Source organism: Hibiscus syriacus, unplaced genomic scaffold, assembly GCF_006381635.1.
Source record: "Hibiscus syriacus cultivar Baekdansim isolate YM2019G1 unplaced genomic scaffold, ASM638163v2 tig00005459_pilon, whole genome shotgun sequence".
In the NCBI taxonomy this organism is placed as follows: domain Eukaryota; kingdom Viridiplantae; phylum Streptophyta; class Magnoliopsida; order Malvales; family Malvaceae; genus Hibiscus; species Hibiscus syriacus.
The window spans coordinates 1,137,119-1,152,311 of record NW_024062058.1 but is presented as its reverse complement, the minus strand read 5'-3'; the positions used below and the strand labels follow the sequence as shown (position 1 = coordinate 1,152,311).

Here is a 15,193-nt window from a genome sequence, read left to right as displayed (position 1 = left end):
TTGTGTATATATCTACGCAGCAGCAACAACTCAGAACCTAAATCCCTAAATCGCAACTCATTCCATCTCCATCTATCACTCTCTCTCCCGGCGACATCCGTTCCTATATCCAACGACATCCTTCCCCATCCGGCAACAGGTCTTAGTTTCGCATCTCGTTTGTTTAGTAAATTAATTTACAACCATGAAATCATCTAATGTTGATCATGTTTGGATGGATTTGTGTTTTGGAGGGTCATGGGAGAATGTTCATGGTGTTTTACAATATATGCCTTTACCCATGAATCTTCAACTAAAACTGTCATTAAAGAAGTTACTTATGAAACTCTAATGTTACGTGTTTCAAAGAATTGAATTTAGAGCCCCTAAGTGGATTTAGGCTATCTTATCAGAGAAATTGTAAAGTTTATTTGTTAACCGACAACGAAGATGTTGAACGATTCATTGCTTACATTAATGTTTCAAGTGATGATGTTACATTGTATGTTGTTGAACCTAGAAGTAGTATTGTTGGGTCAGTAGCGGGTAGTAATCAACTAAGTGGGTCTCAAAACCCACAACCTTTCTCTAATCCAAATCCAAATCAACTTTCAGCACCAAATTCCGATTTTCGTATTGACCAATTAGACGATGATGAGCCAAGAGAAAAAATTGTGAGTACTAGTCAGTATTCAAAATTTGATCTTGGTCAATATCCGGACTTTGATATTGGTCAATACTCGGATTTTGATGATGTTTTAGAAGAAGAAACAGACCCTGCGTGTAATGATTTTGATATTGGTCAATACCCGAATTTTAATGATGAAACACCCATTGCCGAGGAAGATGTTGTTGATGATAATGAGGAGGAAGTTACGACTGTGAATGAACATGTTAACATCCATTCTGTAATTCATATAATCCTGAAGAAGAAAAAGAAGAAGAAAAAGTCCCCGAAGAAAAGAAAATGCCACGGGAGTATAACTGGAATATGCCAGAATTACTTCAGCTACCGGAAGAAGAGTTGGAAAAGAAAGCAGTTTGATTCTTACACAAAAGTTATTCGATCAAGAAAGATGATTGTTTTGATACAAAGGAAGACTTGAAGATAGCTTTGTATACGAAGTGTGGAAGATGGCTATCAACTAAAAGTTAACAAATCAAGCAAAGATCGTTTCGAAACAAGGTGTATGATTGACAAAAACTGTACGTGGCGTATGATTGCAAAGAGGATAAAAGATTGTGAAATTTCAAGTTAGGACTTTTATTGATAAACATACATGTTCAAGAACCCAAGTTTTCTAACCATAGACAGGCAAACAAAAAGGTTTTGGGTGGTTTTCTGGCTGAGTTAATGTTTTTGAATGGCAGGGTATATCGGGGACATGAAATTATGAATGACATGAATGCTCGGTTCAAGATTAGTATATCATATTCTCAAGCTTGGAGAGCCAAATGTTATGCCTTGGAATTGTTGGGGGTCGCCAGAAGCATCGTTTGCCCAACTGTCGGCTTATTGTCACAATTTAAAGCTGAAAAATCCTGGGTCGGTAATCATATCAAAATAGATAGAGATGGACGCTTTGAGTTGTTGTTTATCGCCATTGATGCTGCGGTTAGTAATCAATATAATTCTGTTGACTCATTTCTGTTAGTTACATGCATTTCACATTTAAATGATTATATTTCTTGTGTATATTATTTTGTAGATTCGTTCGTTTATTACTTGCATGCGCCCAGTTATTATAATTGACGGAGCACATTTGAAAGGTCGATACCTTGGAGTAAACTTATTAGCAGTAGCCATGATGCTAACAATGGGATATTGCCAATAGCTTACGGGGTTGGCAAATCTGAAACCTCTGATTCATGGACATGGTTTATGGGGCATCTTAGGGATTGCATAGGTCCTATTACCAATCTGATAATCATATCCGATAAGGCAAACTCAATTGACAACGCTGTTAGAAGGTGTTTCCCAGATGCTTTTCATGGACTTTGTGGTGTTCATTTGTATAGAAATCTAAAATCAAGGTCTGCTGGTATAAAAAAGCACAAATGGACATACTGGAAGGCTGTAAAGGCTTATCGGGAAGTGGATTTCAATAAGCATATAAACTGTTTAAGACGTGTTTTGCCTCAGTGTGCTCAAACACTAGAAGATGTCGGGTTTGAAAGATGGTCAAGAGTACATCAACTTGGAGCAAGATATGGTTTCTCAACGCTCTAAGTCGTCATTCCCGGAAATTACCCATTACTATGTTAATGGAGTTTTTTCGAGCCTCTATTCAACAGTGGTACTACAAGAAAAAAACCATGCAGGTTATTTCTTTGAATTCGTAACTTATCATATATTTTACTAAGTATTATTTATTTAAATTTACAGGAACATTGGAACATCGTGTTACACCATGGACTGAAAAAAAGATAACGAAACGTGTTGTGAAGTCAACGTCATGGAGAGTTGAACCATGTTCAAACACTTTGTTTGAAGTACTGGATAATAACTTAAATGGGCTTGTCGATCTAAATGCAAGGACGTGTAGTTGTATGAAATGGCAAACATCTGGTTATCCATGTGGCCATGTTATAAAAGTTGCTCTTCATCTAAACTAAGATGATTCAAGCACATACGCTATGGATTGCTACACTCAGAAGTATATCGACAGACTTATGCCGAGATTGTCTACCCTATTCCACATCCTTCTGAGTGGGACATACCAGATGACTTACAAACAGTTTTGCCACCAGCCATGGACAGAAGGCTACTTGGCCGACCAAAAAGTCACGATCGTATACCGTCTAAGGGTGAAGAGAAGAAGAGATCGACATGTAGTCGGTGCAAGGAAAGTGGTCATACAAGGTTGACATGTGGATCACCAGTGCCATCACAATCATCTTTTCCTCTACCAAAATATAGATCATCATCAAAATCCAAATTTCATATGGTGTCAAGAAAAAGGTAATCAAAATCGCAATCATCTTTAAAATCCCAATCACAACTGGCTTCACCTTTTGGGACTGTTAACTTAGGTGATTTTTAAATGCAAACGTTGTATTATGTAGATTTTTTGTGTGAACTTTTAACATTTTCAGTTAGGCATGTTAGTAACTTGAGTTTGAAAATTGCTATGATCTGTTCAGTTGTTTATCACTTAATAGGCAATCATCTTAATGTCTATCGCAACACGGAAATTACTATCGCAATGCGAAATGAAAATCGCAACGAGAGAATCGCAATGCGAAATGAAAATCGCAACGCTAATTTCGCAATGCGAAATGAAAATCGCAACGAGGGAATCGCAATGCGAAATGAAATCGCAACGCGAATTTAATTTCGCGTTGCGATTCTTTCGTTGCGATTTTCATTTCGCGTTGCGATTTCATTTCGCATTGCGATAGTACTTTTTGCCTTCAACATAATGCAGATTGAAATCAAACAAAATCAACCATTACATTTCAATCAATTAAACAAGCACAAAAGAATATGTTAACATCAATTAACAAATCAAATTTTACAAATCACCTTTTACAAATCAATTAACAATCAAAAATAAGCAATAATTATTAGAGAAATAACACTTCTACTATTGAATCAACTTTTGCAGCCATACATCATTTTCACGCAGCTCACTTCTGAGATTAACCTGCATAAACCAAACATTTGCTCAAACAACACTTTCTACACATCTAAAACCTACAAACAGCAATTATTGAATTCTAGGTACTTAACCAAACATTTTCAAACCACAAGCCTATAAACATACCAATTGTTTATGGACATTTTTATAACGCGGATGCAGTAGGCAGCGTCTCGTATATTGATCTAGCCATATAATGTCGAAACCACAAGCCTACTGCAACTCTATCTATATCGTGGGAGGGTAGATACTTTATACTTCCTGTGATCAAACGGTCCAACGCCAAGCATACGAGAGGACCACAATCCCTCTGGGTCCTTTCGTTTGTTGTGGTGCGGTCTCGTCTCTGCTAACTGTAATATTGAGCTTCTTTGGCTTCTTGTTTCCAGAACGAGTCCAATAATTTATCGCATCCAAGAATTTAGCCAAATAAGAGCTCCATCCCTTAATAATATCTCTTAAATCAGCCAATGATATGTAATTTATCATGCTGTCAGATACTATTGCCTTAAGGGATGGGATCTGAAGCTCGACGAGAAGCCAATGGTTACGTTCCAAAACAGGGATAAACACCTGCAATCATAAGTAATAATTCATTCATTTGCGCACTTATTTATGAATACCTTTAAACTCAATCTAAAATAAACACTAACCTTATCGACCTCCCACATGCAGGATAAAGTTTAGCTTGTCCATTGCCCAACGCAAATGATTCATCTCGTGATTCTTCAAGTGAACGGCGTTAAAAGACGTCGGCATAATTGTATATCGTGTATTTCTTTTATTTTCCTTAAGTTTCCTAATTATTAGAAGACGTGACACCCACGCATCGATATGTTGTTTACAAAAAAAGACATATATTAGTAACTTACATAAATTTACAAAAAAATAATCACATTAAAATATAAGAAAAATATAAGACTTACCCCTCCATCGAAATAGCCATTGTCTTCGACCCCTAATAATACGCCCCACCAAGACCGATCAAGCAACAAATAGATATCATCATTGAGCTTGCATATGTCAGTGAAACACCCCTGGCTTCGCTCATATAGATAAAAATCAACTGCGGTCTTAGCCCAAAGGGTGTTATCCAGAATTGTGTCCGGTAGTTGTTCCCTCTCCACTTCAGATACCGGTATGGTACTGGCCGGTAACTCATACGAGAGCCAACTTGAATCCATCATGTCCGGCACGTCAGAGGGTTTCTCAAGAATCCTACATATGACGCCATGTGAATCGGGCTCTTGAATGGTGGGAGTGACCTCTTCAACGATGACAGTGGCCTCTTGAACGGTGGGAGGGAACTCTCGAGGAATGATAGGGGCCTCTTCAATGATAGGAGTGGACTCTTGAGGGATGATAGTGGCCTCTTGAACGGTGGGAGGGGACTCTCGAGGAATGATAGGGGCTCTTCAACGATAGGAGTGGACTCTTGAGGGATGACAGGCGAGTCGGGCTTCTTCTTGCGTGTCTTCGCACTATTGGGGTATACGGAGACTTAATAGCACATGCACGCCGTCTGATACGGAACTCTGTCGTGCCAAGAAAAACCCGACGTAAAGCATCCACCTTATCGGTCGCTAATACTTAATACAAATATCAGTAAAAAACGGACATTATTTAACAGTGAAAACAAAGACAAATATATTTCAAAACTTCAACCAAAGACAAAAACAAGACAAATACTAACTTCACAGTGTTAAAGAATACACAGTTTAGCAGAATTGGCAGCAACCGAATAAATTTACTTCAACCAAAAGACAAAACAAAAAGACAAATACTAACTTCACAGTGTTAATAAACGTTAAGCATTGGCAGCAACCGAATAAATTACTAAGCAATCTAAGTGAATGGTTAATTTAAGTGAAATTACGAGTAAATTTATTATCAAGTTAAATATGGAAAATCTTAAACTTACCTTGTTGCGTAGAATATGAACCTCATTCTGCAACGATACTACCATCTCACTTAGAGCGGTAACCTCACCACGTAAAGTAGACACCTCCACACGCCATGCACCATCGTTATCGCGTAGAGAACCGATCTCCTCACGCAAGGCATTGACCTCCACACGCCATGCACCATCGTTATCGCGTAGAGTACGATCTCCTCACGCAAGCATTGACTCATCACGTAACTCCCTTGACTCATCCCGTGGAGGTGGAGAACAGGGAGATAGAAGTCGTGGCATCTTTGCCGGTCGCCTATCATGAGGTGATGGTGGAGAAGAGGCTCGATGATGTGACGGGATAGGTGATGGCTCTCGTTGTAGAGGTGTATAGTCGGGTCGATCAGGTGATGGCTCTGGGTGAGCGTGATGGCTCTCGAGTGAGGAAGTCAGGCTGCTCATCATTCGTGCCATCAAGAAAACGCTGACTAGCTTGCCACCAATCAGTGGCAAGCTCAGCCTTCGTGTGGTGTCAGTCTCATTAATGGAATGTTGGCCTCCTAAAAATATAAAAACTCAAACAAAGTTAAACGTCTACTATTAATACTGTTTATATATGATAGTATTTGTGTTAACTTACATTATTTATTGTCGCGATATGGTATTAAGTCTTCCCAATCCAACAGACGTTTCCTCTTCCAGGAAATAGCCATGGGAATATCATTTGAAGTTTTTATTGCATATGTCTTCATGGCGGGGAAAGGCCTCGAATATCCAAATTTACAAACAATATAATAACAACATTAGTAATTGTTAAATAATTAATTATAATTTTGAAAACATTATATAGAAATTCTTACCTTAAAGGCCCAAACAAAGCCTGACAAAGTGTATTTCGACCCATCGCCCGCAAACTTTTGCGGTCATCAAGGCAGACGACAACTTAGTCCAGGTAGCTTTCCATATATACGAACCCCACGGAAACAGATTCCATGCATTTAGTCCTCTACCAATAATATTAGCTCCTGAGGAATAGGTTGTCTGGCCTCTCTGCCTAAAAAGTCGGCATACAAAAGTAGTAGAAGGCATACTGGACAACATCGACGTCATTCATCCGAGTAAAACCTCTTTCTTATTAAACAATTTCTTCATGTCGTCGACATGTAAGTTCGGCTTCTCTATTGACTCATCAGAAAAACCCTGGATAACCATGATGGGCGGGTGATATGACGAGTGTACCGCCTATATCATCGTGTCCGAATCGGTAGACCAGTGATTAAGCAGAACTCCTTCCGCCCAAAACAAGTATACGCCGGTGGAAAATGAACCATATCTCTTCCTCACCACGTTGTATACTGTCGGGTAGATCTCTAGTCATGGTCTGAAGCCACAAATGGGTCAAATTAGCATCTCCACCCGGATGCTGTACTCTCAGCCATGGCCCGAAGCAGGTTCCTCAAACAATTTTCTTTGTGCAGGTGAAAGCTTCGAAGCATTGTAGTGGCTAGGCTAACTTTATCCTTAATGTCAATGAAGCCAAAAAAATTTCTAAAAAACAATAAACATACCAAGTTAGATATACCAAAAACTACACTGTCAGATATACCAAAAACATTAACTAAATAGTAGTTATTCTTGAAACTAAAATTGCAACACTGTTTTGTCTTTTGGTTGAATGAAAATCGCAACGAGATAATGAGAATCGCAACGAAATGAAAATCGCAACGAGAGAATCGCAACGCGAAATGAAAATCGCAATGCGATTTTGGTTTCGCGTTGCGTTTTTTATTCGCGTTGCGATAGTTATTTCGTGTTGCGATTTTTATTCTCGAAACTATTCTTCTTCTGCATTACTTCAACCAAAAGACAAAATAAAGACAAATACTAACTTCACAAGCTAAACAGTTAGCAGTATTGGCAGCAATCGAATGAATTTAATAAGAAATCTAATGAAATGGTTAATCTATTATTGAAATTACTAGTAAACTTATCATCAATCTCATATGAAAAAACCTAAAATAATGCAAAAATTTCAAATAAAAATAAAAAAACTAACCCTCGGAGGTTGATTTTCCATTTCTGAATGATTGTGAGGGATTTTGACTGTGAATGGTTGTGATGATTTCGCCGGCGATGGGACGGAAATCTTCGGAGATGGGGTCGGATTTCGCCGTAGAGATGAGAGATTGGAGATGGGACTGAGTGTTGTGATTTTGGGTTTGAGGTTATGAGTTGCGATTACTGTGGACGGTTCAGTTTCCGATTTATTAAGAAAAAATTCGTGTTTGGAATTTGAAAAAAAATACGCGTTAATACGAATGGCGCTATGTAAATCGCGTTGCGAAAGTCAGAATCGCGTTGCGAAAGTCAGTATCTCGTTGCGATTTTGTATTATCGCATTGCGATAGTAAGTATCGCATTGCGATAGTCAGTATCGCATTGCGATTTTCCCAATTCGCGTTGCGATTTACTTATTCGCATTGCGAATTGGGAAAATCGCAACGACACTGTAGATCATCGCAACGCGATTTCCAACTATCGCAACGCGAAATACAACACGAATTTGCGATAATGGAGATCGCGTTGCGAATTAGCGATCGCATTGCGATTTTGTTGGTCATTTTGGCAAATCCGGAAAAAGTTGGTTAAAATCGTATATTATAAGGCATTTTTGGTCACTGAGGCGATTTTCTCTTTGTTTATTAATGTATAGACCATAATCATGTTTAAAGTTTTTATATGTTTTAAATATTTTTACATATGTAACAATGAAGGTTTAATCGATTTATTGTAATTACTGATGTTTAAATTCATAATCTTTAAAAATAATAATAATTTATTTAAGTATTAAAATAAGTTCGTTGGTTGCAAATTATTTTCTTTGAACAAAGGAAACGTGCACCAATTATTGAACAAATTATTGACACACGTGAAGTAAATTTATCCCTATGCCAAACCGAGCCAATTCAAGTCATAGCCTTAGCAATTTCCCTGAGAATGAATTTTTGTACTTTCCCGGTTGAAGTCTTGGGGAGCTCATTTTGGAACACCACCGTCTTGGGCGCCATGTAATGCGGCAACTTATCCCTACAATACTGTATTATCTCCATCTCACTCGGTATCCGAGTCAACTCACCATCCTTCTTCAAACTCACAAACGCACACGGCGTTTCACCCCAAAACTTATCAGGCTTAGCCACCACCGCCGCCTCATCAATCGCCGGGTGTGAATACAACACCGACTCAACTTCGGGCTGCTTAGTTTTCCCCACCGCTTATAATTATATCCTTGGACCGATCCTTGATTTCCAAATAACCATCTGGGTGAATTACACCGACGTCTCCGGTGTATAACCACCCATTTTCACGCATGCATTTGGACGTCCCTTCGGTGTCTTTGAGATACCCTAACATGAGAGACCCACCTCGCAAAACAACCTCGCCGATTGTTCTCCCATCATGTTTCACACTTTCCCCAGTGTCAGGATGCAAAACATCGGCTTCTGCTAAACCGACAGTGTTAACTCCTTGTCTTGACTTTAGCCTGGCTCTTTCTGCTAATGGAAGTTTGTTCCATTCCTTTTTCCACACATGAGACAACGAGTCCTCCTGTTTCGGTTAACCCGTATCCATGTCTCACCTCAAAGCCCATTGACTCGGTTCTGGATAGGACCGGTGCTGGTGGGGGTGAACCGGCGGTTAGAATTTGGACAGGGTGGTCTAGTGGTTCAAGGTCTCGTGAATTTGATAGCATGTTGAGAACCACAGGTGCAGCACACATATGAGTCACCTTATGTTTTTTAATCAAACGGTAAATCAATGGAGGGTCAACTTTCCGGAGGCAAATATTGGTCCCTCCTACGGCGGCCATGCCCCAAGGGAAACTCCACCCATTAGCATGGAAAATGGGTAAAGTCCATAAGTAAACAGGTTGATTTGGAACCGACCAATCAACCAAAGCATTCATGGTGATTATGAAAGCAGCCCTATGGCTTAAGCTCACACCTTTGGGACAAGATGTTGTGCCTGACGTGTAGTTCAGCACCATTGGATCCCACTCGCTCTTAGGCCTCACCCACTTGAATTTCGGGTCACCGTCTTCCATTATCCCCTCGTAATAATCGAGAAAGTCAACGGTCGATGATAGGCTTCTGGTTCCTGATGAGTCCTCCATCTCGTCGTCAATGAGGACCAGTTGTGGGGACTTTGTGTTCTTGGGAAACAACGAGATCGCCTCGAGAATAAGCGAACTAGACTGGTGATCCACAAAAACAAGCTTGGATTCACTGTGCTGTAAGAGTGCAGACAAAGTGTTGGCATCGTGGCGAGTATTGATGTTGTTAATGACGGCTCCGGACATGGGGACAGCAAACTGGAGTTCGTACATGGAAGGTACATTGGGGGCGACGACTGAAACCACTTGGCCTCGTTGGACGCCGAGGAATGTCAAAGACGACGCCATCTGGAGGCACCGACGGTGGGTTTGGGACCACGTGTAGGAAACATTACTGTAGACGACGGAAGGAGAGTCGCCGTAGGCGACGGCAGCTCTGTCCAGGAAGCCTAAAGTTGTTAAGGGTGTTGAGTTTACAGAATTTGGCAATAGAAGTTCCATTGATATGAAAAGAAATCTTGGGTTTCGTATATATGTTGAAAAATGACAATTTGGTGAAGATCTCTTATATAGACAAAATTAGAGTAATTTACATTTTAAATTATTAAATTTAATTTTCAGTTCTTTTTCATTGAGTTTATTTGAATGAAATATTTAAATTATTAATTAAATATTATTTGACTATCACAAGTAAAAATATGCTAAATAAATATTTTTAATTTTTTAATTATATTAGTATAATTTTCTTACTTTATTAATGATAAAAATAAATAACTAAATTAAATATTTATGATTTAAATAAAAGTTGAATGATATTAAATTAAATATTTATAATCTAACTAAAAAATTAAAGTTAAATTTAATGATAAAAAATAGATATTACTGGACAAAATTACATTACTTTTCTTATTATTTTAGGAGGTGGGGTTTAACTATTTAAAATTTTAAAAAATTATATATATATATATATATATATATATATATATATATTCTAGTTATTCTCCTTGTTCTAAGGCATCATCCTAGTTAATCAGGATCAATCCGTATTACACACCTAATTTTAGTAGATGGGTCTCCCAATAGAGATTTTATAACATTATGTTGAAAATATTTTGATGTTTTGATATAACAAATTAAATTAAATGAATTTTAAGATTTTACAAAAGATTTTCTAAGTATATTCGATGTAATTATTCGAATATCAAAATATTACTCCAAGTCTTTCAAAGTTCATTTTAATCCTTACTAAAGTGTAAAATTGTGTTTTATACTTAAAATATTTTTAAAACAATTTTACAAAGTATTTCGAACCGTTTCAAAGCCAAAAATTCTAGATTGCTCAGAGGGAACCGATTCCCCCCCAAGGAGGTATCGATTCCCCTTGAATGGTTTGACTCCGAGAAAAACAGAATGCTCGGAGGGAACCGATTCCTCCCAAGGGGTACCGATTCTCCCCTGTTTAACGATCGAAATATTTGAATTTTACACTTAGGGAACCGATTCCCCATGAGGGGTATCGATTCCTCCCACGTTCCAAGCTGTTTTATTAATGGATTCTCATCTCCAAACGGCTCCAAAACATCTCCAACGGCTATATACGACTTCAAACACATTCCAAACTATAAATACAAGCTAAGGACACTTGAAGAAGTAAAAGAACAACCATCCAAGCAATCAAACACAAGAGAAGAGTTTTTCATTCTTATTTCATCTTTCTCTTGTAAATATTTTGTTCTTGTGAGCTTAATTATTGTAAACACCTACCTTAGAGAGGTTTTCTTGTTTACATCATTTATCCTTTTGTAAAAGGGAAAGGTTCTAGCTTAGCCCGTGTAAAAGCTAGGGAAATGTTATAGTTTAGCCCGGAAAAACTAGGGAGTTTGTAAGGTTACTCTTTATCCTCAAAAGAAATAACAAATTAGTGAATTTGTTGGAAAATCCTTGGTGAGGAGCTAAGGTAGTGGATGTAGACTTTGGTTAAGAAAGTCGAACCACTATAAATCGCTGTGCAATTCTCTATCTTTCAATCTCCTTTCTCCCTAAACACAAAAAAAGTCTGACCCATCTTTGCAAACCGTTCCGGTTGTCAATTCGAACTTCTGAAAATCCTAACACATTAGTCACCAAATTAAATTAGTCTCCGACCCGACCTAAATTTTCTGAGTACAAATCCAACCTAACTTGACCCAACCAATAAAAAATAATTATTTAATTAAAAATAACATTTTTTAAAGAAAATTAAATTATTATCCTCGGGTCGGGTCAAAGTTTTTTCAACCTCCACCCAAATCCGACCCGACCTCGTACCTTAAAAAATCTGACCCGACCCGAACTTGAACCCAGAGTAAAAAAACGACCTTATCAAATCGGGTTGGGTCGGTACCCATCGGATTCGGGTTAAAATGACATCTCTAATTTCACATACTTAAATTTTATACACTTTTATCATTTCATTTTTTAACTAATTTTAATTTTTAATAAAAGCCATTATTTAAGGTCTAATATATGAATTAAATCATATGGGATAAAAGTTACAAAATTATCTTCCGTCTACATTTTTAATCTATGAATTAAATCATATGGGGTCAAATAATGGTCCTGCCACCTTTTAAAAAAATCCGACTCTATCAGGTCGGATTGGATCAGAACCCATCAAATTGGGTTAAATTACCACCTCTACTTTCACATACTTAAATTTTATACTTTTTTGATCATTTCATATTTTTTTAACTAATTTCATTTTTAATAAAAACGGTTATTTAAGGTCTAATCTATGGATTAATCATATGGAGTAAAAGCTACAAAATTATCCTTCGACTATATTTTAGTCTATAAATTAAATCATATGGGGTCGAATTATGGTCCTACCTCCTTTTTAATAAAATCTGACCCTATCAAATCAGGTCGAAATCGGATTAAATTGGTATCCCTATTTTCACGTACTTAAATTTTATACTTTTTAATCCTTTCCTTTTTTTAACTAACTTCCTTTTTTAATGAAATTTATTGTTTAATAACTAATATATGAATTAAATCATATGGGGTAAAGTCTTAATTAAGGGAGCAATTCTCAATATACACATGGGGCAAAATCTAAATGTGAAGCCCAGAAGAAGACGGAAGTCACAATTTGGCTGACACCAACCCTATCAAATAGAGTGATTAAAGATTAAATTTTTCGCCTACCAATGCCCAACCGGCCAACTGCTAAGAAATGGTAGTTGAAACTTGAAATCCATCTCGGAATATTAAACGTGTCGAGACTTTTGAGCACGATGTAGTCTGTATTAGAATGTCTAATCTTTTTCAAAGGGAAAAATCGTATAAAATCCAAACTTAAATCTCTGTCTTGTTCTAATTCAAGTTAAAAGCTGTTTCTTGTTCGTTTACACAGCTTTTAATCCATTGAAACGTTAAACTACTTTGGTCATAGCTTGCTCTCTCTATTTTCGATATGTTCGTTATCGGTCAAATAATTAATACCTTTAACTGAAGAGAGGGAGAGGGGTAGCTATCTAGATGAAACATCAATGCTAGCATCATGACTGATGAGTAACAGGGTTTATCCTCGAAGTTAATTTTTAGCGGAACTAGCTAACAAATTTTACTAAAGAGATAATTTAAAGGCTTCATACAAAAATGTGTCCAAATTATACATCGAAAAACGCTCTAGTGCTTAAAGAATTTTTTTATAAAAAAAAGGTGTTTAATGTTTCCAATGTTACATTTTTAGGTGCTCGGATATTAACCACCGTTAAAAATCTTCGTTAAGTGACACGTGCCACATTCTGATAATTTTAAAAATTTATTTAAATTTTTTTAAAAAAAATTAAAAATACCCAAACAACATCTTGTGATTGTCACCATCACTATCATTAGTATCGACTTCGATCCCAAATCAAACCCATGTTGGCCTTTCATCGTAATCTACCACTGTTTGTCGTGAAGAAACGTTCAAAGAATCGTCGAATTTTAAGACACCGTCGTTGTTATTCGTGGATTCCTACCAATTCAGACGTTAAAAAGCCACACTGCGAAAAACAACACCCGTAACACAATTATTCCACCTTAGCACCGGCTGCCATGATAACAGCAACACTTCGAGACCGACCGATACAACTTTTTCCGATCACAGGCCATAGGCTAAACTACTCTAAAACTGCACCTCTTGATGTTCTGCCCACTGTACGCCTGAAAGAGATCCAGAGGTAAGGGGCCCTAAAGATATCCAGAAACGAAATGTTGGATTCGGGGCAAAGCCATTTATAGCAGTGTCCGATTCTCGGCACCGCCGATTCAAATAACTGGCTCTCACTGCAGGTCCTATTTTTAAATATTACCTCGTTTTCTAAACAGCCAAATGGACCAAACAAAGCCAAAGAACGCAATAGTCCTATTTAGCTGTCTGTTCTGTTCTTTTTAGTTACATTCTTCTCTTTATTCTTCTCTTTTCAACTAAAGAGAATTTTTCTTTAGTTCATTCGTCCCACAAACCAGCAGTCATCTTCATTGGAATTAAATTTTTCCGAGAAAAATCATTTAAAAAAAAGCACAAATAAAATGTATTTTTCACATACACAGACAAGTTTTCCACTTTGAAAATGTATTCTCCAATTATTTCATTAACCCCTTTGAAAAGAGATACTCTTCAATAATGAATGGCAACCTAATCCAAGCTTTGTCTAAGTTTGGATATATAAGGAAACTTAATCTTCACATCGATAATGTCATCATAAGTCTCAACTTTGCTCACAATTGTATCACTACAGGTAATATCATGCACAACACAGTCTCAATCATCGATGAAAAGAATTTTTTTGTTGTTAATCCATGTGACAAATTGAACTCTCTATTTCTTCTTAAATTCGTTATGTTCACGAAATTGAATTATGTTCTGCTTCTCAAAATCATTATACTTTATTCAATGAAGACGTGTTTTCTAATAACGTAATCATTTGACACAAATGAGCAGGGACAGGCGTAAGATTTTATGTTGAGGGGATGAACTTAAACTTAAGTGAGATGAATTAAAATTCTAGGGGGCGAAACATATTTTTAATAGGAAATACATAGAAAAAAATTTAAAATATATGGTAATTTTAAATTTTTAAGAGGGCGACTGCCCCCACCCACCCCCTCTCGTTCCATCCCTACAAATGAGAAAATAACACATTCATATTCAGAAATTATTGAACTTTGGAGAACAACAAAATTAACAATGTTTCTGTCTTTTTATCACAATGAGAGAGCCATTACAAATTTTTATACATCCACGCCTCAACAAGAATACGATATTGTGATTCAAAAACAAAAATTTATACTTCAAGGATGACATTATTGTGATCGAGACAAACAATTTGTATGATGTTATACAAATTATTTAGGAGATAATGAGAAGCATAATAATCGCATAATAAAACAAACATCAAGATTTTATGTGAAAAAAACTCTTTTGAAAAAAAAACTACATGCAAGAAAGAAAAACTTTCTTTAATGTTGAAAATATAATAATACAAGAGGAATCTAGAACTTTTTTTTTTGACAGAAAGTCGCTAGTTTTATTAAAAA

General features: G+C 36.9%; 1 protein-coding gene across 1 annotated transcript; it reads right to left on the bottom strand.

Annotated features, from left to right (window-relative positions):
* Positions 1-8,453: 8,453 nt before the first annotated feature.
* LOC120199389 (probable acyl-activating enzyme 9) lies at positions 8,454-10,176 on the bottom strand. The gene is given in 3 exon segments (XM_039200486.1): positions 8,454-8,772; positions 8,774-9,097; positions 9,099-10,176. Coding segments are annotated over 3 exon segments (1,647 nt in total). The 5' UTR covers positions 10,127-10,176; the 3' UTR covers positions 8,454-8,477.
* Between the last annotated feature and the right edge of the window lie 5,017 nt (positions 10,177-15,193).